The 27411-nt window shown below is 36.5% G+C and overlaps 1 protein-coding gene across 4 annotated transcripts in view; it reads left to right on the top strand.

Moving 5' to 3' along the window:
• Nucleotides 1-23177, top strand: part of SH3BP2 (SH3 domain binding protein 2) — a 52250-nt gene extending 29073 nt beyond the window's left edge. For all 4 annotated transcript variants that reach the window (XM_072406536.1, XM_072406535.1, XM_072406537.1 and 1 more), the window contains 12 exons: nt 4778-4917; nt 7490-7592; nt 8276-8393; nt 8516-8586; nt 9916-9998; nt 11687-11746; nt 12412-13210; nt 14856-14964; nt 15921-15976; nt 16737-16815; nt 17258-17317; nt 18462-23177. In XM_072406536.1, the coding sequence (XP_072262637.1) occupies nt 4778-4917; nt 7490-7592; nt 8276-8393; nt 8516-8586; nt 9916-9998; nt 11687-11746; nt 12412-13210; nt 14856-14964; nt 15921-15976; nt 16737-16815; nt 17258-17317; nt 18462-18602 (1819 nt within the window). In that variant the 3' untranslated portion in view covers nt 18603-23177. The remainder of the gene's footprint in view (nt 1-4777; nt 4918-7489; nt 7593-8275; nt 8394-8515; nt 8587-9915; nt 9999-11686; nt 11747-12411; nt 13211-14855; nt 14965-15920; nt 15977-16736; nt 16816-17257; nt 17318-18461) is intronic.
• Nucleotides 23178-27411: the final 4234 nt, after the last annotated feature.

Here is a 27411-nt window from a genome sequence, read left to right as displayed (position 1 = left end):
TATGTCTGTTTTCAACCTAACTATGTAACTATACGTAAATTTGATATACCTTACTATATTCCATTACGATCATCTTATTTTTCAGAACCACAAATAAAATTAGCACTGGAGGACTTTTTTTTGCTAGATACTGTATTTGCAAGTCTGAAGAGGAAAAGATAGATATATATTACCCAGTCAGCAGGTTCTACCATGTTCTAAGTGTCTCCACTGGTCTATCAGCCCAGATTATTCTATTAGTATTGGCCATCTGGCAAATGCCATCTGCTGCCCATTCCTCCTCAGGATTACAGCCACTTGCAGGACTGGAAAGCTAATTATAAAGTACATTTTAGTTTTACCAATGTTTTAGTAACAACATTTCTATGATCCAATGCTTGTTTCTCTCAGTCCCTTTATTGAAATGGCTACCTAAGCACAAAAAGGAAAAGAGTTCAGTTCAGATTAGGGTGTCATTAGTTACTCACGCTTCCTGCTACTTGTACACTTTGTGATACATTCTGGTTAACATGTTCTTCCCACAGGTTTTATGTAGGATCAGACCTGGTTTTAAACAGTCTGTCCTAGAGATAAAGCCACCGGAAGACTGTCACTTAGGGTATAGCTTGTGTGACATCATCTTGAGTTATCACTACTTGCCATAACATTTCCCCAGCAGCTTCTTATAGTAAACTCAGTCACGTAGGCTATTAGTAATGCTACAATAGAAACAAGAGTGATGCATTGAAATGAACTGAAGATTTCTATTTAGATCTTGCATGCATGACATAATATATACACTATAGTGCAAAACGTTTGTGAACACTTGGACATGCATACGTCGCATTTAAAAACCACGGGCAGTAATATGGGATTTAATAATTAAACTTTTGCAATAAAATTGCAAATTATGCAATAAAAATATGTTGAAATTTGTACTCAAAATAGTAAATCTGACTGTCATACTGAACCTTACCCATAAAGATTTTATACATACTACCCACATGCAACAATCCATATATAGTTAGCATATGGAATGTTGCAGCACAGTTGCAATCCATGTACCTAGGCATATGCTACAATCCCCATACTGCTATATACTACATACCTGTTATTTTGTTACAACAATCTATGCTTTACCTATGCTGCTATCATGTGCAGCAAACCCTGTGGCCAACTAAACAAATGTCAATATATATGTATATATGTATATATATATAAGTCCAGCTAAATTGGATATTTTAGATATTAGTAGATACTGGTGATCTTTTTTTATGTTACCATATGGGAACAAAGTCTTCTTTCTTTCTGGTGTTCTCAAAACAATTACCTTTGTGGAAAATGATGTAAATAGTAATAACCCAAAGCACATTAGTTTCTTGAATGTGGAAAAAAAGTACAGTAAATTCTCAGAGTTTGGTTTTCAGGGAATTTAATTTCTTAATTTCTTGGTCAGTAAAAAAGTTCCTCTTCCTTTTATTATCATTGTCTTCCTGAAAATATTGTGTGTACTCAGTGTGCTGACGTTCCCACACAGCTGTATGTTTGCAAAATTCTGTAACTTCAGAGTCAGGACATTTCAGCCAGTGACTTCTGTTCTAAATGAATTCAAAGAGAATTCATGAGTCCATAATGGCCTTGCATGTATCCTTCTTACTAAAAAACTAAAACTTAAAAATATATATATATATATTCATTTTGAACAGAAGATTTATTGCTAGTCACATTTTCTCATAACTTATATAGCCAAAAGTATGTGGTCAGCTCTCTTAATCAGGTGTTCTCAGCAAAGGATACTGTAAATCTTGCATCATACAAGAACATTTTGTGAAAACAGTTTATGGAAGGCCGTTTTGAAGGCTTGTTCTGAAAAATTGACTGTTAGTTCAAATTAAAAAGTACTCCATTTATCACAAATCAGTGGTAGAATCAGAACTACACTAAACATTAAAGAAACTCTATCAATTTCCAATAAAAGCCCAATCCTGACCTACTTCTACTTACTTTCAGAATGCTTGCCCACCACTGATTCTATTCTTGCCACTGCTACCATGGTGGTCAATCCCAGCACCCAATCTTTAGGCAGGGATACATATACACACATAAGGGGCGATTTTCATAATTTTGCATACACTCATACACATGCCATCACCTGGTATTTTGGAGCAGGTGAGACACGGAAATTGGGGATGAGCATTAAAAAACTTTATGCCTCTAATTAAACCCCCCCGAGTCTCATAATTAACATAAATATAAATCCTTCTATACTACTGTTGGGAAACAAGAAAGCAAACAAGATTGTTTAAAACTGGTTCTCCTATTGGCAACATAAAACATGGAAAAAAGTAGGAGACTGACCTGTCAAACTTGGAGAAAAAATAAGAACATATTCTCCATTACTGTCCGTTGCTACCAGTTTTTATACTCCTAAATACAGACAATGTTTGATAATGAGGAATACTAATTGACCTATTTTGGCAACAATTGCAATGTGGTCCTATCTTCCTTACCTCCAGTCTTAATGAATTTCCCACTATTTAGGGATTGCATTTATTTTGTTCCTAGCTCCACAATGATCAACTTCTTTTTGATTAGTTCAGAGGATGTTTGTGAACTTGGATAAGATATTTCTCTGCATTTTAATTTAGATCAGTTACTTTCCAGTATTTTCAATGACTCCTTTCATTCAAGTTCACTGTAGAAGAAGATTGGAGAGGGAACTGCTTAAAAGAGATAATAGGAATGTTGTTACATTACAATCTTCTCTTCATACTGCTGGTCTAATAATATATTTGAGGATAATTCAGCCTTGTATTAAATTCAAGTTATACGTTCAAGTAGAGTTCATCATTAAACATAGTTATGGATTTCCCTAGGCCACTTGATTGCTTGAGAGGGGATGAAAGAAGTGTATTAATACGGTACATCATGGTTAAATAGGATAAAGGAAAGTCTGGGGTTTTTCTGTATTACTGGATTAGTCTCAAACATCTAAATAGCAGATTGCTTCCCAAGCATTTTCAAACATGAAATCACAATAAATAAGTTAAAGTCCAACTCCATCCATGGTGTGCTTGCATGTTTTTTAATTTTAAAAAGAGAGGGAAGTTGCCGTGAGAAACATTTCACGATAAAAACAATAAAGATAAAAACTTCTACAGCAAACAGTAGAACCGCCAGGTTCCAAGCAGATATGACATAAGTTTTGAAGCCTGATAATTTGCAGAATTATGTAAATCTTTCATGATTATGTACAGACTCATTTACCTTTGTTCAACTTTACAGTACATTGCTGCAGTTCTATGAATATGGCTTAGGGCATTAGGACAAATTACAGACATTAACTGCTAATCTACATCATGGCCTGTGTGTACAAGCCCTCTGTGTAGGAAAAAGATGCCAAAGCTTTTCTTAACTTTGACTGGCAGGGCATTCTTTCTGTCAATGGTAAATTCAAAAGAAATTCAAGTATATCAATCTGCTAGGATAAAGTAAAACTAAACCCAACGATTATCACCTGTCCCTGCTTCGTCACAGGTGCCGCCATCTTCTTCTTTTTTCTGTTTCATGCGCCGTTCTTCGGCCATCTTAATTGGCTGAGCTGGGATGACATAGCTCCTGCATAGGCATGCAAGAGTTTATTCAGTTCCAAGACCCACAAGGAAAGCTGGGATTAGTGGGTATCTCTGTCAACAAACGCTGAGCTCAGTGACATTTGGCATCTGAGCGGCAATCAGGAAGGTAAGAATAGTTATTGAAGAAAGGACATGACCTGTCCCTTTTTGCAATAAATACCCGCAAGATCGCTCATTTTCAAAATAGGACATTAGTTCCACTTTAAGTTGTCTGGTTGCCTCTAATATCTCTAATATGGAGAAATCTGTATTTATCCCAGTTCCCTTTTTGTACCTGTCCTCCTTAGAGTTACATGGTATGACTGTTTGTGATGTTTCTGTTCCTCCATTTTATTTTCAATTATATAAAATCATGCAACCAACCCTAAAGGAGCTCTTCCATTATGGTTAGGGCAGGTAAATAGTCCTGGTAACTCGAGTGCAAAAATCCACCCAGAATCTCCAACATTTATAAACCATCAGAATGTTTAAAGCTGAACTCCAGAAACTTTATGTGACACAAAATACTGCAGCTCTGTATTCATTAATACTTCATAATATTTATTTCTTAATTTAAATTGTGTGAGTATCTACAATATACAGCAGGGGTCAGACTGGCAGAGGTAAGAACAAGATCAATCAAATACCACAAAATTTGGCATTAGTGGACTAATTCTTTAACCTCTGAGGCTTACAAGGTGACTGTTCTAATTCATTAGTTAATAAGTGTCAAGTTACTGTAAAAACATAACCCAATTGTTATATTTGTATATTAAACATTACAAGGATACTTCACTGTAGATTCAAAGGGTAACCGTGATTTATATCATGTAATATTTTCATGACTCTCACACAAGGAAATTGGAACACAAGTTGCAAATGATGATCCCAATGCCCTGCTCCTATTTAATTTTAACTGGTGTTAGGCCAAGGGGAAAGAACAAAAGGTTATCAAAACATGCAAGCTTGCCTGACTAGCTGCCAGTATGTGTGTAGCTGACCTTAGAAGCACAAACCATAAATGTTGCTCATGACCATTTAAAGCTGTCAGCCCAAAGGACAAGGAAGTAAAGAAAAACCACAAAAATTTCAATATTTCAACTATACTACTTAATAACCTTTCAGGGAAAAGCAAATGTCTTAAACCACCAGATAAAGTAATGGTGTTTTTTTGTTTTTTGCAGAGAAATGGCCTCTGGTGAACCCAACTGGCCAGTTCCAATGAAAGCGATTGGGGCCCAGAACTTGCTGACGATGCCTGGTGGAGTCACCATTTCAGGTTACCTGCACAAAAGAGGAGGAAAGCAGCTGCAGATCTTTAAATGTAAGTTACAGAAACAACATATACTGCATATATATATATATATATATATATGTGTGTAAAATGATATAATACAATGGGTGTGTAAAAGCTAAAACAAACATGTGAAGCTTCTGTTCACTGCAACCATTTGGGTTCTACCTTATAGACACTTGTAAATAACTAGCCATATCTGTCTTTTCCCCAGTTTTAATGGATGCCTACCATCTTTTTTTGCTGTCTATTCTTTATATACATTCTTGATAAACTGAACTCTAAACAAATATAAAATACAGAAATTAATGCAGCTCTGTATTTACTAATGCATCATTAAATGCATTTTTGCAAGCAGTATAAGCACTATACCTGATAATAACCTCATACACTCCAGGTACACCAGGGTTTAGACTGAAGTAGTGAAGAATTAGGCTCATCAGTCTACTATTTCTTGAACAAGACAAGCCTTGCCAGACGGGGCTGTCCTTTGTGGTAGAGCTGTGTGCATTGCATGTGTTTAGGTAATCCTTGGGAAGTGAATTGTAACCACATTCAGTAAACTAAGTGAATTATCCCTTTGGTAAGTGAACATCCTACACTACTTTAGTAAATTGACTCCAATGCATAGGAATACGGGTTCCTGCACTCTCTGTCACATTATCTTCCAATACATTTGTGTAAAACAAACATTGTTCACAATGACCTCTAATAGAAAAAAGCTGATATCTGATGTCATACAGCCATGAAACTTATGACAAGAGGAAATAAGCCATCCTGCTAATGGGCATGAGCTGGGAAATTCATTCTTGAGATCTCTTCTTCAAAGATATCAAAGATGATATTAGGTTGCAACATCTACCTAAAACTGAAATGTCAGCTTTGTGTGGGCTGAGTATTTTACTTTGATCATTTGCAAAGAGAACTATAATTTTTTAAATGCACTTCTGTATCTAGTCAGCTTTGTGACCAGAAACGAAACAAAAGTGGTGCAGAACCGCCAACAGGAATGTGTTGTAATACTTAGAAGAAAAAACAAATGTGGTCATCTTCTGCAGACATTGACAAGCAGTATAGAGAAGCAAGACTAAGCTCAGATTGGTTTTATTTGTTCAGTATGTAGTATGTAGATTTCTTTTTTGTTAAACTTATGTCCTTGGTTAACTAGAAGCTTTGCATGCTACACTGACCTAATTACTGAACCGTAGTATCCACACATATTCAGTACATAATAAATAAATGTAAAGCAAACAGTGATTTTAATACTTCCCATTCTGTCTATAAAGGAACTGTGGTTTAACTTTAATGGTGCAGATCCCACCTTTTACTTTCTGTATAGATCTAAAGCCCTATACAGATGCATAATAATAGTAAAAACTAAAGGACCACTTTTCCTTGAAGCGGTTATGACATTTGTTACCTGGCACAACCATTAGACTATTCAAATATTTGTTCAGGTCATCTTGTTGGGATGGCACAGAATCTTTCCCAACTTCCTTTGGGAGTTTTAACTTGTTATTTTAGAGCCATGTTTCTCAAAATTCGACAAGCTCCTAAAGTCTTTGCAGAGCTGCCATGTGGGGGGAAATTTATTCATGTTACGCAGCACTGTACAAAGGTTATAGTCATGTCCACAGCTGTCCCTCAAAGGGGCTCACAGTCTAATGTCTCTACCTCAGTCATATTTCTTTTTAAAACAGTCTAAGGTAAATTTTAGGGGATTCCAGATAACCAGTTTTTGGGATGTGGGAGGAAACCAAAGTACCAAGGGAAAACCCACCCAAACACAGGGAGAACCTGCAAACTCCATGCAGATAGTGTCCTGGCCGAGATTCAAACCTGGGACCTAGTGTTGCAAAGGCCAGAGTGCTAACCACTGAGCCACGGTGCTGCCCACCCCAGTAGCTGATACATTATCAGATACTGGTGGCAGCCACTACAGGGAGCTTGGGTTAGCATATATTCAGGTTGATAGTTGAGAGATCACAAAATTCTAACTGGAAGTTAAATAACAGTGTAGGTGGATAGGACTTATTGATCATAATAAATGGTAAAGGTGGAACACAGACACCACAGGCTTGTAATGCTGGTACAGAGCAGAACATTTATAAACCTGATGAGAGGAAACTTTATTATCACTGTATCTATCTATCTATCTAGAGAAAAATTTACCAGAAAAAAAGTTTACACATGCATTTCCTGTCACTCGGGTTAAGTTAGTATCATGTTTAGCAGACAGGTGAATTTCTGTCTGGTACATCAGTGACGTGTATTCCAGAGGGCAGTAGCCCACGTATCTGGATGATTCGGTTACATACGTGTAGTGGAAGTCCCCTGTCTGGCTGCACATAATATTTTGGACATCAGCATGACTCCAAAATGGGCCTTAGGTCCCAGCAACATCTTGTGGAAATTCAGAGATTACCATAAATTGCATATTTAAGGTCCCCTGCTGTGCGTGTACTGAGGGAGGGAATAGAGAATGGGACACAGATTTTGGCACTCTCTGTATTCGTTGCATTTATTACATTCATTTGTGACTGCAAGTGTAGAGCCACAGCTTAGAATTTTAGAACATTAGTTGTTATCTTTATTTTACCAGGGCCCTTGCGATATGTTATTATACACAAAGGCTGCGTGTACTACTTCAAGTCCAGCACCTCAGCATCCTCACAAGGAGCCTTCTCACTAAATGGCTACAACAGGTAAGTGTTTATATATTCTAATATTACATCACATCTACCTATAGGACCTAAACAATATAGACATCCTCCAGTTCAGGTTAAAACAACTATTGCTAAAGGTAAAATCAGTCATTTAGTTTTTTTTTGTAATGTGGGCCATCAATATAAAAAACATAAGCAAGAGCAATTCTTTTGGACACAGTAACCAAGCATATTTAAATGATACAAGCAAGAACTGCAGTTTCGTTTAAAAAGTTTATACACTAGACTCATTGTTTAATCGCAATGATTTTTCACAATTAAACTATGTGGGCTGGAAGTTAAGTTACTATAGAATACATTGGCTTATAATGAACATGCTCACTATCCCAAAACCAAAATCAGATCTTGGTATTTTAGGCTGCTCACTGTTCTCCCCGGCCCCTTTTAGCTGGGCGCACCACACGGCACTTTTCAGTAACCATCCGACTGTTTTTGAGTGGTTACAGAAGAGTTGGGTCACAATACAGGGGCTACCAACCACCTACAATTTCCTACCACCCAACTTGTGGATTGAACACTGCTGCTGAAGTGATGGTAAACTAAGCCTTTTTGACCACAACAGCAAATGATGTGTGATCTAATAACAATGGAATGGATGATGGACAAAAGCACCTTTAAAAGTATGCTTTCCCTTCATTTAAATTATTCATTGTTTTTACTAGGGTAATGCGGGCAGCAGAAGAGACCACATCTAATAATGTTTTCCCATTCAAGATGGTGCACATAAGCAAAAAACATAGAACATGGTACTTCTCGGCAGCATCTGAAGAAGAACGGAAGGTAGGTCAATCTGGCAGCAGACACAGTAGGCGATACTATTTCATATTCAGACTATGCATAGACCGAGTGCACTTCTCTGTTTAATTGTCCATTTTGACTAGATTGTATCAATTCTGTTACAGAAATGGATGCTAGCCCTGAGGAAGGAGATAGATCGTTATCACGAAAAGAAAGAAGCAATAACAGACCTGAGGTATGTGGTCATGTACAGACAAGTAAAAATACAACCTTTCCTATTATACTTTTTTGGGTATTCAGATAACAGATTACAAAAAAGAATGATAATGGTCTGATCCCTCGGCTAGGATTTTATCCACCTAGATAAGGGTATGAGGACAAGCAACCAGTTCTGAATATTATATGTGGTCCTTTCCTTTCACTTCTTGTCCCGGACATTCAACAGGAAGTGAGAAGAAATCACTGGAAAATTATTTTTTGCCAACCCTTCCCCTAACCCAAAGGTTTTTCTTTTTCTTAACGTTTTAAGCATAAAATATTCACCTAAATCCCCATCCAGATCCCATTCCAAAACTGTTCCTGGGTGCAGGGGGTCACTGATTCAGCACATCAGATGACATTTGCGTCTTCGAGATTCTAAGAGGCCCCTTGCAGCTGGACAGCCAATAGGACCAATATAAAAGGTCCATTTCATGCACATAGTGACATGGACATCCAAGAAAAGTACCGCAGATTTAGGTTAGTAAAAGTAAAGCTGCGTACACACTTCCAATTTTTATCGTTCAAAATGAACGACGAACGAACGACGAACGAACGACGAACGATCGATTGGGTAAAAATCGTTCATAAAAAAAGTAACCAACGACGCCGACGAACGAGGAAAGTCGTTGGAAACGAACGACCGGACCGGCGGATCGGATTGGACGACGATCGTTGACCATCGTTCGTGTGTACGATCGTTCGTTGATCGTCCATGGTCTGAGCATGCATGATGAACGAACGTTCGTTCACTTCCTGTCGTGCACGTCACTTCCTGTATCGCTCAAACGATCGAATCTATTGTGTGTACAATATCTACGAACGATCGTGTCGTTATCTCTATGTGCAGGATCGGTGCTATACGATCGTTCGCAGATATCGTGCAGGATCGTTCATCGTTCGTTTAACAACGATAATAATTGGAAGTGTGTACGTAGCTTAAGAGTTTTTAAATCATAGGTTAGAGAGGTGTAGAGTGGGAGGGAGTTTTGTCGTTTGCCCATAAATTGTTAGGGAGAGCCAATCATGTTTACTGTTATGCAGTAATTGCAATAAAATATAATTATAAAGGCTAAAATATGAAGTATATGAACATGGGTGTTAAAGCTGACACTGTTCTGCCTTATACAATTGTCAAATTATAATGTCTGCTATTCATTTGTAAAAACCCACAAATACCTTTTTTTCCTCAAGAGAATGTTTTTATTTATTGGCACCTGTAAACTAAAATCTTGCTGCGTAATATGTTGGTGCTATATAAATCCTGTTTATTAATAAGAATATTAACTCATGTTTACCTTTGCAGTGAAAGCGGCTCAGACTCTGACAGCTTCTACGGAACAGTGGAACGTCCTGTTGCAATTAAATACATCCACAATCCAGCAGATGGTAATAGTTTATATTCATTTTTTCCTTTTTACCTTTTTTTACATATTTTAGTCGTTGTTTCCTATGCCATGTTTCCCAGTTTGCATACCATACAAGGGAAAAGGGAAATGACTGAACAAATAGGATTCTATTCAAAATACAGAGTTTCCTGTTAAAACACGATGTCTTAAACTATTGCAGAGGTTACATTTTTTTTAGCCCAATACGTCCATATCCGTCCCAGACAAACTCATTTGTCTGTACAGCTGTTTCTTGATGTTTTTTAGTGATTTGTTCTACCTGAATAATACCAACAACAGGAATGACCACTGTTGCTTCCTAATGTAGTGGGCAAAGCAAGGTGCCTCCTCCTAGTTCTCTCCTATTCCCTGTCCCTACCGTTCTGTATGCCCAATGCCCATTCTTTCTACTTGCCTTGAAATCGATCACTAAATAGTTTCTAGCAACAATTAAAATGTAGTTCTTTAGTGTTCAGTGTAATCTTTATTCATTGTTTGTGAGCAAATATTTGAGTTAGTCAATAATTAATGAAAATATTAGCCATGTTTCAATTAAAAGGAATCGACCGCCTATTCACTTCTCTATTTTAGGCAACTTTGTTGTAATGCTTAGGGAAGGGTTAGACCTTTTTTGTATAGAGTAGGGTGTACCCCTCCCCCTAGTAGGGTCTAACCGCTCCATTTTTTGTATAGAGTAGGGTGTAACCCTTCAGTACTTCAACATTTTATGTATAGAGAAGGGAAGAGTTATACCATATCAATATTTTATCACTGATTGTGTCCCTGTGGGTGTTGTTCATCACCCTATTTTTCCCAATGACTATTGTCACCAAAGGACATTTAAACATTTTACCGTTATCCCCAGAAAAAAAACTTTTGGGTATGTGTGCATATTAATGTGTAATGTCAGGTTGGGTGGAAAATTGCATTGTTTGATTTTTTTTTTTATTAATGGCAAACAAAGACAATGATTAAACCACATTTACTGGTAAATATATAAACCTTTCAGAACAGAAGATTTTGAATCAAGGCGGCTTAACAGGAAAATGTATTTCCCTGAACACAGATTGTACTAAAGAACAAAAAAACATTCTAAAAGATCAGCCAAATCCTGCAACTGAATAATAGCAAAATACCATTTGCTGTTTTGTCACCCGTTTTTTAATGAAAAGTTTACACAAAGCAATCTTCATTTTGGAAAAAGACCTATTGTAGGTTGTTGTGTAATTTACAATGCAGTAGGTCCTGCATTGCGGGTTAACAAGCTTTTTGGCATGGGGTTAATGGAGTAAATGAAAATACTTACCTTATTCCTGGGTCAAGTGGGCTTTCTTCTCTCTGCACAACTGGCCCAAAGTCAATTTGCTTCCCAGCTGGTTGTAGTGCTCTGACATCTTCCCATCAAATGCAGGATCAATAGTTCTGCATTGTATGGGAGGATGAAAAAAGTCAACCTACAACCCAGAATGATGGACAACGAAAGTGACCATCAGTTGCTGGGGCAGTAAGGAATAAGGTAAGTTTTTGTATGTTTCTTTTTAATACTTAAACAAATGATCATTTAACTCATGTACAATTATCCTGCTTGTTGCATCTGTGGATTAGAGCCCCATTGACTTGTATAGGGCTTTGGATTGATGTGCTTTTATCTACTGAAAAATTGACTAATCCTTTTCTATATGCTAACAGACACCTGGCAGGATGAAGATGATGATGAGGAGGACTATGTTAAGCCAGATTGTGTTAATGGTAAGCTAGTTATACTTAAAGTCCAGATCAGTGAAAAAGTTTTATTACATGAAAAAAAAACTAAAATGCTGTGACTGTGATCTTAATAAACCTAAAAGGGGCACGTTAAGTAGCTTAAAAAACCCTTAAACTTTTACCAAAAATTATGTAATAAAATAATCAAAGTAATGCATATACTGGATTTATGTAAAGGTGACAACAAATACTGAATCCTAAAGTTGTGGACCAAAACTATGAAAGACTAAGACTGCTCTATGCTGTTACTTTGCCTAATTAGATTGCCCAATGCCTATTACTTACATTGCAGGAACTCGAAAGCCCCATTTTAGGTTTAATTTTGAATATAGTAGCTCAGTATATAGATGATGATATATGTTTTAAATATGGGATTGTCCAAAGGTACAAAAGAGGGTTTGTTTTGCAGGAACACATGAGAATCAGAAGGATGTTTTATTAAATTGGTTTAGTATTGATCTGTAGATTTTTGTCCACTTTTATTCCTTTTTACAACATTCCCGAAGGTCTGGTGTTAATGATAGAGGAACCCTCCTTTTAAATCCCGTTTATGTTTTCTGCTTGATTATAGAAGCTCAGTATTTAAAGATTTAAAGTACATTGTCAAATAACAATGCTGACATTTTAATGCCTCGCTTTATGTTGTCCAGATGGTGCACCAAGCTATCCACCACCACCAGTTCCAAGGCCAAAGCCTGAAGAACTGCAACCGAGGCATTCAGTATCTAGTATTACAATGTCAAAGCCACTTCCTGCGCTACCCAAAAAGGTGATACCTGAGGTAAATCTGGCACATCCAAGGAAGGATTCTGCTCTTCAAAACAAAAATGAACTAGACGGGATTCCACCACAGATTCCTCATTTTCCACCAGCTCATAAACCTCCTCCTCCTCTTCCTCCAGTACATAATGCAACTGACAAACCTGAAAAACTGTCACCAAGGCCCAGAAAGGTGCCTTCAGGTTTGTTCCTTTCTAGTGACAAAAGCCCACCAACATTTCAACCTCCGACTCCCTGGAGGGATTCCTCTTCAATTTCTAGCTCCAAAAATGAACTTCCGAAATGTCTAACTACAGAGGAAAAGCACAGTATTTCCCAAAATTCTATGGTGGGAAATAATCTGTTGAAACAAGAACTGTGTAACGTATTAAAAAATGTATCGCCTCCACCTATACCATCAAAGCCTGCTTTACTTGCTATTGAAGAACTACCAAACAAACCTAGCCACATTCCGCCTCCTCCACCACCAACAAAACCTTCCTACCTGTCAAGACGCACTGAAGACAACAACCCCACACACATCAAAAACTCACCAAAAATAATGGTTAATGATAACAAACTGCTCTCAAGTTCGATAATGAAAAGTGGACAACCTAAGCCACCTGCTGTCCTTCCTAGGATATGCCCACAAAAGGCAGATTCTCAGAAGACTGAATTCTCAAAAATATTGTAAGTACATTATCCAAGATTATTATTTATATAGCGCCAACATATTATGCAGTGCTTTACAAAGTCCACAGTCACTAACTGTCCTTCAAAGGGGCTCATAAGCTTATGTCCTTACCTCAGTCATATGTCTTTAATACAGTATAAGATCAATTTTGAGGGGAAGCTAAGTAGGCTAATTGCATGTTTTTGGGTTGTGGGAGGTAACCAGAGTACCCGGAGGCAACCCACGCAAACACGGGGAGAACCTGCAAACTCTGTGCAGGTAGTGTCCTGGCCGGGATTATATGTTATGTTCCATTTTTCCAAGGGCAGGTCAATACACTGGGTAAAAAACGACTAAGCACTTAAAAAGTGTATTCTTTGCTGGGGTATCCATACACTTTGGTGGGAGTTGGACTAGGTTGGACTAGGTTGCTATGTAATAAAACTGTATTATTCTGCATTATTGATGATGAAATTGAAGTTAATCGCTTTGATGTGTTAAGTAACACACTGCCAGCAACTGTAATTTGATTCCATATTTTGGTTGAATAAAAACAAAAGCCAAAAAATCTATTTGTAGCCAGCTTATGCATTTGTGAATTGCTGTTTCTATATAATCAGATATAATAACAGCCCTATATATATTGAGCTGTTCTATTCAAACCTTTCTATATGTAAACCCAGTCTACAGGGTATTTGAAATTGTAGTAAAAGTTAAACACCCCTGACTTGTGACAGTTCCCAAGGTCCAACATTTTAGGCATGTGCATAAAAGATGCATACCTGAGATACATTGGGAAAAATGAAATAGAACTACAATGTTTTGTTTAAGGACACTTACATTTATATAGATTTGAAATCGGCATGAACTCTAGGATGGGTCACAGTCTTGTCACATGATGGTTCAGCAAACCTGGAATGGATTTCTTAAAAGTTTTTTTTTTAATTATTTGTTATTATTTGGCTGCATTTAATCATGGACCAGATCTATTCCAGTTTTGCTAGATAACCCTAGTTCTCCCATGTTAATTGAATAAATTAGGCCCATTTTGTCTGTTTGTGTTCAATCGGGGGATTTTCCTTCACTTTCTGTCCCAGAAATGCAACAGGAATTCCAAGGAGATCTCTATTAAGGTTAGGGTTACTCCTCTCTCAGATACATGATAGTGGAATGGGTGTCATCATTGGATATATTTTTTTCTATTTCTAAAATTCTGGATTTCCCATCACTTTTTGTGTAATAATGTTCACATGACAAAAAAATTACTCCTAATCCACCTAGCAGATTGGGGGATCTGTATCCAAACTTTTTTTTAAAAAATTGGTTATTCATGATATTTGACCAATGTCCAAACTTTGGATATTTAGGTATTCAGTAAAATCCTAGCTATTTGTTTTATTAATATTAAACACAAATCCTAGCATGTTGCCCACCCTCCACTGTAAACAGCCAGTACATGTTTCTAAGCTGTTAGATATCAACCAAAAATTGACTCTGGAGTGTTTGTTGTAAACCTTAAGGATCTTTGTGAATAAATAACTTCACATGAAAAGCAGGAAAGGCTTTTTGCTTGTTAAAAATATATAAACAATTTAATTTCCATGGACGGGTGCAATTTTGGAAGTTTTTTTTTAACAGAATATACTTAATACTGTTTTCCAGGAGGTCACCACCTGATGGTCAGAGCTTTGTAGATAAATCAGTGGAAACTCCAATCCGACCAGCAAGGTTAAAAGATCTGGAAGAGGAAAGTGACGATGACTATGAAAAGGTACAAACTTAGATATGCTTAGTAGATAGTAGATATGCTTTACATGTAAAGTGCTCAGCGACACGTCTTTAAAGGATAACATGACAATTTGTGTAATAAAGTGTCAAATAGAGAACATGAGAAGAATTTGGAGACCGGAAGACAATGTTGTAACCCAAACAACAGAAGTGCCTTAATACGGACCTTCATAGCAGGAGCACCTAGTATTATTTTATTATTAGCCACAAATGAGATTTTGTGAAAACTTATATGACACATGGTGGTTACTTGGTTCAGATATACTGATATAAAATAATATATACTCATGTCAATGATATATACTGGTATAAATTCACTACATTCAATTTGATATAGAATACAATATGAATGTATCCATGTAGAGATTGCAACTGAATGGCATGGGAATCCAATAAGTGCATTTGACTGTTTATGGATGTTTTTAGCAAGATTCACAAAACTTTTATCCAATCGGAAAAAATGTTTCACTCTTAAGAAAAAGTTGTGTCAACTTTCTAGAAAACAGACCCTGTGTTGCATCCTTTCTGATATAAAGATGTGATTTTTTTAAATACAAGGTGATGTTTAGTTATAATCTTTAAAAGAAATTTTAGACTGCACAAACCTATTATTTTCTCACCTGTAAATAATAGGTTTGTATGCAACTACAAGTTGCGGGAAGCAAGACTAGTTCTCCCACAATGACAACAGTGGTCTATAGAGAGCAGTCAGTTTGTACTGTGGAGTCAGCCTGTGAACTGTTTAGTTCTAGTTAAAATGTTACAATTATACAGATAATACCAGTAACACATACAGTATTTATATATTTTTAAATAAATATATATATGTATATATATATATATATATATATATATATATATTGTATATATATATATTGTATATATATAATATATATAGAATAAAGACACCAGTAATGATGAATCAAATTTCTTTTGAAGGTACCTTTGCCTGCTTCAGTCTTTGTGGATACATGTGAATCCTCCGATGTTGAGAGGTAATTTGTGTTTTGTATTTTACTGTATTGTTCAGATAGATAGATAAAAACATAAACTCTGGAGATTAGGAAAGTACAGAAAAACATAAAGGTAAAGCCTCAGGACTGTTCCTGATCCTGAACTCATTACCCCAGACCATATGGAAAGCAGTACAGACTTTACAGACTGTAGCTATAGGCTTTTTCCATAACAGTGACTGAATAGGTCTTAGCCATTCAAGTATGCAGTCATACATTTCCTTTTGGAAAATCTGTGTGATAACATGTTGTTCCAATGGTCAAAAGTTTTTTGCTAGCACAGCATTTAGCGCAATAATTGTAAGTAATGATAAGCCATTATGCTAAGGCAGGTCATACTGTGTATGGCTATTCGTAGCCCAGCCCAAGCTTTAGAATATTTAAGCATTTATCCAGTTAACTAATGTGCTTGATCATAGGACACCATAATTTAACCCTAATGGGGTTGCAGATGTGGAAAAGTGAGGATTATGAGAAGGCAGTTGTTGATTTTATTTACTAGCAGCCACACACAACTGGTTGGTTATTCTGAGGAAGATTTGTCCTTCCACCTTAGTACAATGCAAGTTAATTTAAAATGCTATAATCCCAGTTTTTGAAGTTTAGAAAGTATTACTATTCATATTAGCCAAAGTTCACTCTTGCAGATGCTTTGCAAATATTTCTGCACAGCAGGCAGAAGAGATAATACTCTTGTCCCCTGTTAAGCTGAAGATAAATGAATGCATTGTTTTTTTTTCAGGATGTTCAAAGCTATGGATATAAAAGAAAGCCCCCTGAATGGACTCTTCTGCATTAGAAACTCTGCAAAGGCCGGAAAGGTATTACTAGTCCTGCATACAGAATTTGTACATCTTATCTTTTGGCTTTCAGTTTTATACAGTGTGTATTTTGACAGCAATTTCCTGTTTCCTATTAGCCAAAGAAAATAATTTGTAAAAACATCAGGGACAACTAATAGTATGACTATGAAGCTGCACACAGTCTGAGTTAGCAGACTGGAACATTTGATCAATGTATTCAGTCCGATTCAATAGTCCTGATTTATAAAATCTCTCCCAGACTGGGAAGGATAGACTATCTGGAATAAATCTGATCCAGGATTGAAAACATTTGCCATCTAAATAGCAAATGATTTCTAAGAAATAAATTCCAGGTTTACTGAATCAGCTTTAATAAATAAGACCCATTGTGTTCTATCCCTTTAACTGAACTTGTTTTAAGTTTTCATTTTAGTAATGGAAATCTTCTCTTCTTTTGTAGGTTATAGTGGTATGGGATAAACAAGATGCAAAGTTAAGAAACTACAGAATATATGAAAAGGTTTGTACAACTCAATTATTAAAATAAGGTTCCATCAAAACTATGACACCACAATAAATGCAAACAGTGTATATTCTCTCTCTAATATATAAACTTTTAAATTGGCTATCAAATATATTACTATTAAATGAATGATAAAAAAACAACAAACTGGACAAACAAAAATCATTGTCTGGACAAACAAAATCAATCCTTCACTTGTGGACCCTGATAGACCGCTATATGTTCAAGGCTTGTGGGTTATTTGTACTTTGTACACTGCCACTTAGCTTTGTGCTATAAATTGATAGAAGGATTCTAATGGTTAAATATTCTCACTTTACCTCTAGTGTGTGGTCTCTTGAGGGTGATGAATTAGGTACAAAACTCCCTACAATATCCTATTGTCCAAACATAGATACACAATCCATGAGAGGAACACAGAAAAGCCATTGTGTTTCTTTGTTTTATCAATTTTTCAAAAGTTCATCTCCCAGTTGCCCTTTTTCACATAGAGTGGGCCTGATTTATTCAAGCTTACCAAGACTGGGGAAGATACACTTTCATGGGAGAACTGTGGTGATCCAGCAAACCTTGCTATTAGTTGGCAAAGGTTTTCAATCCATTCCAGGTTTGCTGGATCACACAGGTACTACTGGGAAAGTCTATTCTCTCCTGTCTTGGAGAGATATGATAAATCAGACCCAGTATGTGGATGCACTCTTGAATGTCAAGTCAACAACATTGTTTAGCTAGGAAAAAAATCAAGGTATGCATGTACAGGTTTTAGACTGCTACATCAATAAGTGCCCAGGCCAATACAACGGGCCACATCCTGATTATCCATCGTGACAAGCCTTTAGACAAAACCTGGAAATGTGGGACGTGGTACTTAAAACATTTTTATTATTTTATTTTTGTTCCTGAGAGATTATTCCCTGTTTCCCGTCCAGGGGACGAACCGATTACTAGACAGGCAGTGAATGGATCTATCCAACAGAGCCTCTGACAGTAGAAAACCCTGAAATTAGTTATAATCTATTCCCACTCCATTTAAAAAATAAATAAAAATTGAGGTATAGATTCACTTGTTTAACTGTAAAAGTTGTTTTTTTCGATGTTGTTGCAAATGTATGACATCTCATTCTCTGTGTTGTTTTTGTAGGACGCCAAAGTTTACCTTGAGGGAGAAATACTATTTACAGATATTGCATCTTTGGTAGAACACTATTATAAGAGCCCCTTACCTGGCCACAACACCTTAGTTCTAAAACATGCTTATGGGTGTATGGGTAACCCCAGGTGATAAGACTGCCATCACTGGAATCATTATTTAGACTATAGTGTTCAGGATGTGAGCTGGAACTTATCAAGAATATACAGATGGAAAGCCACGTCACAGTGACGGTGTCCTTTTGTTCATCTCTAAACAAGGACACATGTGAAATATTTGAGTCTACAAAGTATGATGACCGGAGGACCAAATTTAGAGCAAAAGTAAATGAGCCAAATAACTTTGCATGCAATAAGATATGAAGACGTGGAAAAAAATTGTGTTACAAACTGGGCCCAAAATGCCTGAAGTTGAATCCTATTCAGTGATTATCACTGAATAAGCCTATGACCTGAAATGTATGCAACACAGGGTCATTGCAAAGTCTACTTTTAGACCTTCAGAGACCTTCATTCCTTTGGACCAAGTCAAGGACAAGATTCAGAGAGTATTTGACATCTACCCACAGCAAGAACTAATTTATAAACGGAATCAGTCAGTGCTGGTTATGGGTTTCTACTGATTGGTGTCCTGTATCCTATTAGCATGTATGAACTATGGCCCTCTCTTCTCTACAATGAACATTGAAGCATCAGTGGAATATTTCCAATACTGCATACACTACCTAATTATCATCCAGAGCTGTAGAAGGCCACTGAAGAAGTATGGATAACCTTACAGGGTTACAAGTAAAATGAGACTTTGGTCCAGTAAGATAAAAAGGCACATTTGCCCATTCTGCACATTCAGCCATTTTTGTATAGTTTGTTGTTTCCCATCAAATTATGTTTTGTCCAAGTTATTTTGAATTCTGATCTAGACATGTACTCCCTTTTAAAGAGTATGTAAACCCAAAATATAGTTTTCAGTATGTGTGGTAAGTGCTGTAACTGGCAGAATCCCCAGGTAACAAATTTTGCAACAGATTCTTACAAAAATGTACATAAGCATGATGCCAAATGTACTAAAAAGTAGATTTTGTGTTTACATACACTTTAGTTACTAGATTCTCTCTGCTGTAATAGAAATGTTTTAGCCACTTATACTGGCCACAATCACAGCCATTTCTGAGTACTTTCAAAAAAGTCCAGTCACAAAAATAAATGTAGCTGATCCTGATCTTTTATTGAAAGCTTTCTGAAATATGTGCGTGGCCAACATTAATTAATTTCCATTCACAGGCTTGCCAGTAATTTCAAATGATTAATAGATTCCTATTACAGAGAAATATTTATCAGTATGCTAATGATTTGCAAAAAAAAAGTTTAGAACGAATGGCGGAATACCCAGCATAAATAACAAAACTATATGAAGAATAAAGATATAAGTAATAAGATTTCATAAACATACAAAACAAATATATCAGTGAGACTTTAAAGGCAGTCCACATACACCTCAGATTCTATAAAAGTTAAAAAAAAAATGTATTGTACCACAGCATGTATAAAAAAAAGAGGATATCATAATCCATATCAAAATTTAAAAGTGCGTTTATCATCTTCTTTGCTGAAGCAGATCATTTCTGCGAAACGTGTTAGATTATCAGAATTTATTATGATGTCACAATGATCTAGATATCTGGTTTGTTGATAAACACACATATTCTGTGTTAGAAAAAAAACCTTTTTTATAGAATCTGTGGTGCATGTGAACTGCCTTTAAAGTCCCGCTGATATATATATTTTGTATGTTCTTGATCTCTTTGGGATGTTGCCAGTGTAAATTACCAATTTAGGTTTAGACTATTTAGTATTTGTATCAATAAGATTTCATAACCTAAAACAGCAAAATGAAAACAATAAACTGATTACACATATATATAAAGCACTGCTGTCATAAACTGGCATGGAAAACAAATGTATTGCTTTGTTATCTAGGGTAATTTATTGTGTTTATTCCTGTACTTGGCACAGACCATGGAAGCTGCACACAATTTATGTACGCTTGGATGCCACATTTGGAATATCACGTGCACATTCATAACATGAAATCCCATATATTTGCAGACATGGATTAATTATCAGTATTCACCAAACCAAATCTGATTGAGCTGCAATGATTATTATTGGTTGTATAGATTATAAAATGGAAGATTAGGTTTGTCAGCTATCGTGGCTATATAGGCTTTCATTTTATTAATGTATTCAGTTAAAGAAGGGTCTGATTCATTTCTACAATTCCCTTCTTGTGCTAGTGATTAACAATATATAAAAACAAAATAACGGTCCATTGTGAGACAAACTATAAAGCAAAGGCTGGTACCTGTCTGTACAGTTTCACATGATACATCCTATTTACCTTAAACCCTTTTTGTGTTTTTAAAATTCTATGGGGTGATGTTACAGTGCTTAGTGAATTGTTTTGCTTTTGTTATTAGCATTTATTTATTTTGCTTTTAATTGGTATATAAAGATATCTTTATATGTCTGAAGGTGACCTTTTTTTTCTTTTCGTACAAGCATTTTAGTACAATCTCACACACTACAAAAATTCACCCGACTGGGAGATTGAATAATGAGAGATTTTCATTTATTATGATAATATATTTTTTTTTTTTTAAATCGAGGGTATTAATTAATTAGTAGTCATTTCCATTTTTTAAAGATTTTGGAAACATAGACCTATATTGATTATCTGTAGTTAAGAACTAAATAAAGCTGACTAGTACACAGGAAAAGTCTTTCTTATATGTGCTCCAATTTTGCCTATTGGGAGGTATAATTATTTATGTCAAGAGTTTTCACCTATCTTTCACAGAGGGATTGCACAACTGATTTGCATAGACATAAAATATTTTGTCATCTGATGAATACTGGAATATATTAAGGACTGATAAAGGACGATTTTTACTTTCAGTCTGATTACTGATCAGATAACATGATTGAACTGTCCATGGATCTTAATTAAATTAAACAGCATGATCAATGTTTTGTTCCTTGATTGGCTGTGGTGATATCAGACATGTTGGTAAATTTCAGACCAAATGAGTTATTCCAGTTGTGAGCTCTCATGGTCCCAAAGTTCACCTCATTCCCACCTCCACTGATTAGAAGAGATGCAATTTTTGATAGGTTGATCTATCTGATCTGTCAATCAATTACAAAATTGGCAGTGGATTTGCCTTTTCCTGGACAATATATATTAACCATACATACAGACTGTGTAAAAGTTTGTTGCAATAATCCCATCATATTTCAATAACCAGCTAATTTCATGCTCTGTAGCAGCTCTGTTTTATAGTGACTACTATACATACTTTTGTCTATGTCAACTTTTAACTATCGCGAACCATAGTGGATGGAAGAATGATGGCTGCTTGTGAGCTACAGAAGAGCTTCTTATCAAAACTGTTTGTGTGTTTAAAAAGATAGAAAAGTTCAAAGGCCTCATCTGAAGGTAGAGAAGCATCAGTGATCCTAATCAGCATGGGCAGACCTCCTACCACCAACTTGCAAGTCTTTGCATAAACTAAAGATTGTAAGATGGAACTGCACGATGACAGACATGTTTCTTGTGCAAGGTCTTTTCTGTGATCTTGCTATTGTGGTATTAATATTTTATTCTGAACGGAATTTTATTTAAAGAAGTTAAACTAACTGGAACTTTGAACGTTGTGCATCATTCTCTAAATGAAGCTATGCACAGAGGCTTGATTTTGGTTGCCCAAGAAGGACATTTGTGATTGCCTTGGATGAAAGTCCAGCATACGTATAGCCATCTCCCAAGGCTGCGACCGATACAGCAAAAGCACTTCTGTCTTTCTATTGAGAGAATGCAGCAGGACACATCCTGCTGGTCTTCCCCTCCCCTTTTTATAGAAAGAACAAAGTGGAACTAAACCCAACACCAGTCCTCATTCCATCACCACCACCATTTCCTTTCTTTTCTTCCTAAATCTGAATGCCATCTTGATTGGCCAGGCCAGCATAATATATCTCCCATGCATGTGTTTGGGAGTTCACGCATTCCTGGCATACACATGGGAAGCCGAGATTGCATGCAAACCCCAGCTTTTTTGACAGATACCCGGAGCGATCAGGCTGGTAGGGGGATTATTGCAGAAGGGACATCGCCTGCCCCTTTCTCTAAAAACGTCTTATCAAGCATTTTAAAAGTGGAACTTTAGTTCAGCTTTAACAGTTCTTCTTTATTCCTCCTACTATTGAAAACAATCAGTAACGATCATTCCCAGCATATACACAATTGTTTTCCAGTTAAAATTTTCTTGAAGATGTTATTTTTACTTCCATGTGTTATCTATGCATTTAATCCAGGAAAGGTACCCAATATTCGCATTGTATAGCTATTGTTATTTATTGATACTACTTTGTACAAATGTAGATATCAAAACTCAAAATGATCACCCATTTCAAAAGCTTATAGCTGGTGTTGCCTTGTGTGAAAATTACTGTAATAATTCACAATGACTTGTTTACTATTTCAGTGACGTATTTTATCAGCAGTAGTGAGAATAATGAGAAAACTTTGTCACAATGTGTAATATTGCTGTATATGATTGATGCTTGATACTTTCTGCAAATGATGTATATTGTAATTTTATCTGCAGTGGAAGGTTCCACTTTTAAATTAAATGACTTTTTATATACATATTTTGCCTTTTTGTATTTGTCAAGCTGAAAAATATCATTGTTGACACTGTTTGTTATTGTAGCTTCAAGCAAGGCATGTAAATCATGGGGAGATGACTTAAAGCAATAATATATAAATCCAGACAAATGGCAAAAGTTTTCTCTGACTACCCCGAGTGAAAGTTTTATCTGACACAGAATTTGTAATTCTGGGCAGTCAGTCTTGTGATACGCCTGCCAAACAAATAAATCATCTGCAGCAGAACCTGATTGGCTGACCTGTTGCATCTTGGTAATATGAATCTGTAGAGCGGGAAGGTGGATAAGCTCAAAGGAGGGGGCAAACAGGATAATAGCACAATAGCACAGGATAATAGCACAATGGCTGAAAGTGCAGTTATTCTTTAAAGGGAACTAAGTAAAAAACATGAAGGCTGCCAAGGCTGATCTTTCATTTTACTATTTACCTACTTCAATGTGTTTTATCCCCGGGTGGCCACACTGTATCTACAGCCATTGTTGTCACCCAGACTGATCCTGAAACATGTTTGCCTTTGTTCATGTCCATTACATAGGAGATTATGAGATCTGTTGTTTATTCAAGAATATTTTGCTTTCTGTATGAGATGTAGTCAGGCACCTCATTAATATAAATGGACTGCCTACCAAACAGCAGCACACAAAAAAGTGCGATAACAATAATTTCTGGTTACATTGGCATTGCAGGTCAGCTGGGAAGGTGCACTGGGTGATATTCAGAATCAATGGCAATAGAAAGCAGGATTTTTGTAACAACATTACCATGTGCTGTCATTCTGCCACTGTAAACAAATGGCACTTACATAAAAAGCTTTAGCCCTGCAATACTTAAAAAGTACCTATGCAATGGGGCGCCCCCACACCACAAGAGTTAAGTGTTCCTTTTTACCTAGGAGTGATGTAAAAAGGACTTTTATATGCCTTATCCATCAAATCCACTGCAGCCGGCATGCTCCCAAGATTCTTCATGCAGTGGACAGGAGTTGGACTTCCAAACTCGCGATTCAGGAATTGTAGTTCTTCATTGTAAGATATAACATAAACCTGTGAGTACAGCAAGGTGCCTTAGAAGAGGCTAAGGACGACTAATTCCACAGAAGAAGTAGGCTGTGAAAGCAAAGGAATAAGGTGAGCAAAAAGCCTGCACACACACACAAACACACACATCCACACATGGAGTTCAGCTTTAAATAAAACACCTTTCTTATTTAACTATTTAAGAAACAGACATGCTTTTCACATAAAAATACATAATATCAATGCATGTTTTTAGAGTGTAGAGCTGGAAAATGACATCAATGTGGTTTACCAGGCCTATCGCATCTGGAAATACTTTGTCCAAATTTGAAAAGTACAAAGAACAATTTTTTTATAGACGGGTAAAAAAAACACAATTTTACTAATAGGTAAGCCAATGTTTCTCAACCAGGGTTGCTTCAGAGGTTGCTAGAGGTGCCAATGACCTTTTTGGCTATCTCTATAATGATTGCGTTTTTTCGACTGGCCAGGACTGTAGGAAGTTTTCTTCCTACTGACCATTATACTAAAGTACTGTGAGCTGTTGATACACTAAATAAAAAAGGGGTTTCCTGAAGACCTAAAAGTTATTTTAAGGGTTAATTCGTGTAAAAAGTTTGAGAAGGCTAGATCTCCTCCTGTATCACTGTCTGTATTAGTCTGTCATTTGCAATCCCTATTTATTGTACAGCCCTGCGTAATATGTTGGCGCTATGTAAATCCTGTTTATTAATAATAATAATAATAATAATAATAATAATAATTAACTGTTGTACTTGCTGATTTGTGAATTGCTAAACACTAAATGGACTCAATGGTGCCATCTGGTGGAAAATATATATTCCAAATGTAAGAACTGAAAAAAACAAGTGATAAAAAAAGACAATAAACTTATGGAAAATATTTTCTGATTGTGCTTCTCAAAAATATTCAGTCATATTTTGTGCTTGCAGTAGAAGACGGGACAAAATTTTTTTGTTGTACTCTTTGATAAGTTAGGTTCAGCCTCTGTGATACTTAAGTATTTCTAACAGGTATATATTTTGCCAACTTCTAAACAGAAGCATAACTATTTTTAAATGTTTTTTGTTTTGTTTTGTTTTGTTTTTAATTCTGTAAAGTAAGCTGAATAAGAAGACCTGCCCTTGATCCTTTCATCCAATCAGCTGCAGACTTTCTTTCATGTTTTCATCTGTCTACTTTGTTGCAAAAAACCTTATTGTTTGCGGAGTTCTTTGTAACAATAACGAATGTATAGTATAGTATATATAAGAACAATGATGCAAGTATTTCAACCATACAACAGGCTTGCCCAGTTTTTACAGATTATGTAGATTTAATTTAAATGCATAGTTTGGGCTCAGCGTTATCTCCCAAGGTGTTTATGTATCCCTGGGTATTGATTCATTTGCATCTTCCATACACACTGAATATTTGTATTTTGTTATATAATTACAATATCCATAGCTTTCAATACATTAGTGTGGTGGTCAGTGGGAAGAATAATACCCTAGCCAAAATGAGTATTGGAGTCAGTGGTAACTGATATGAGAGAGGCCAAATTGCTCATTGTTTAAGATAACCCTTGCAACCTCTGGAGGAACCCTTGGGATCCCTGAAACCTTGGTTGAGAAACAGTGAGTTAGGAATTTAATGTATTTGTTTTGATATATTTATTTTGGTTGTACCTCTGATTAATGCAACAATGTTTGCTTGTTTGGTGAAGCTCTAACTGGATCATCGAGCTAGAGTGTTTATTTGTAAGTGCAATATCTACTAATAAATGTTTTTATGTAATGCGCTAACTAAATGATCCTCATTTGTTGAAGTAGCAGAAGGACCAAACAACTATCTATTGACATCTTTGAACTTATTGTCAAGCTCTGAAATATTTTGGCTCCCTTTAGGGATTTCATTAGACTGTGCACCTATTATACCATTACATTATACAACTGGCAAAAGGTGCCCATTTGGTACTCTTCATAGCTACGTAATTCAACCACTGGTGCATACAACTACCGTATGTGCCTTCTGTTTTGGGCTCTATGGCCCCAAACTCCCAAGTGGTGGCCTCTTTGTAGTCTTGAAGGGGGCAAGTCCTCCCTCCCAGGGTAATAAGTTCCAGCAGGTTAGGGTTGGCACACCCAGGACTGTAAGGTTGAGGGGGTTATGGTTAAATACTGAAAGGTCTATTAGATCCCACAGACGAAAAGCATTATTAGGAAAGAGACACTTCAGAAGTTTATTCAGTGTTGTATCAGGCTTGTGAACTTGTGAAAGCCTTTTTCCACATCTGCATGTTTTTATGAATTGGATTCAAAGCTGATGAATTTATGAATTTAAAACTTCTTGCGCTCCATGCTGTAAATTCATTTACAGATCAGCCTTGGTTCTGTGACCTTTTTTCCTTTCTTCACTCTTGACCCAGTAATGATGTTAAGATTGGTGGGAGAAACCAAAGAGCCTCTGCAGGGCACAGTAATGAAGCAGGGGTCAGTTGAAAAAAATACAGTGCTACTATAAGACATGGTAGTGGGAGAAAAAAGTGTGCCACCACCAGACAGCAGCGATGTAGGTTATCAGTAGGCCAAATAAGTGTCACTGTAGAACAAAGAACTAGCACAAGGGTCTCTGGGAGACATTTAGTGCCATTACAGGGCCAGCTGGGAGAGCTGTAGTGCAGGGCAGCGCAGTTGGCTCAGTGGCTAGCACTCTTGCTTTTCAAGCACTAGGGTCCCAGGATCCAATCCTGTTCAGGACACTATATGTATTGAGTTTATATGTTGACTGTGTTTGCATGGGTTTCCTGCGGGCTCTCCTGGTTTCCTCTTACATTCCAAAACAAGTAGTTAGGTTAACTGGTTTCTCTTCAAAATTGACCTTGGTAATGACATGACTTGGTAGGGATATTGGACTGAGAGCCACTGAAAGACAGTTCGTGAAATGACTGTAGGCTTTGTAAAGAGCTGCATAATAACTATGTTTGTGGTATTTAAATAAAAGTTAAGCACAGGCCACAGTAGTGATTTACAGGTCAGTAGAAGAAGAGTGTGGACTACCACCAGATACAGTTGTGATGGATTGTCGGACGTAACCAGACTGTCACCACAGTATATATTAGTGATGTCACTCTTCACAGGGCACCAAGCTTTCCCTTTCCAGGTCAGATCAGTAAGGGGGTTTACCAGGGTAAATTC

Source organism: Pyxicephalus adspersus, chromosome 3 (assembly GCF_032062135.1).
Source record: "Pyxicephalus adspersus chromosome 3, UCB_Pads_2.0, whole genome shotgun sequence".
Lineage (NCBI taxonomy): Eukaryota > Metazoa > Chordata > Amphibia > Anura > Pyxicephalidae > Pyxicephalus > Pyxicephalus adspersus.
Note: the sequence above shows the minus strand (reverse complement) of the source record. Positions and strands in the feature narration are given on the sequence as shown.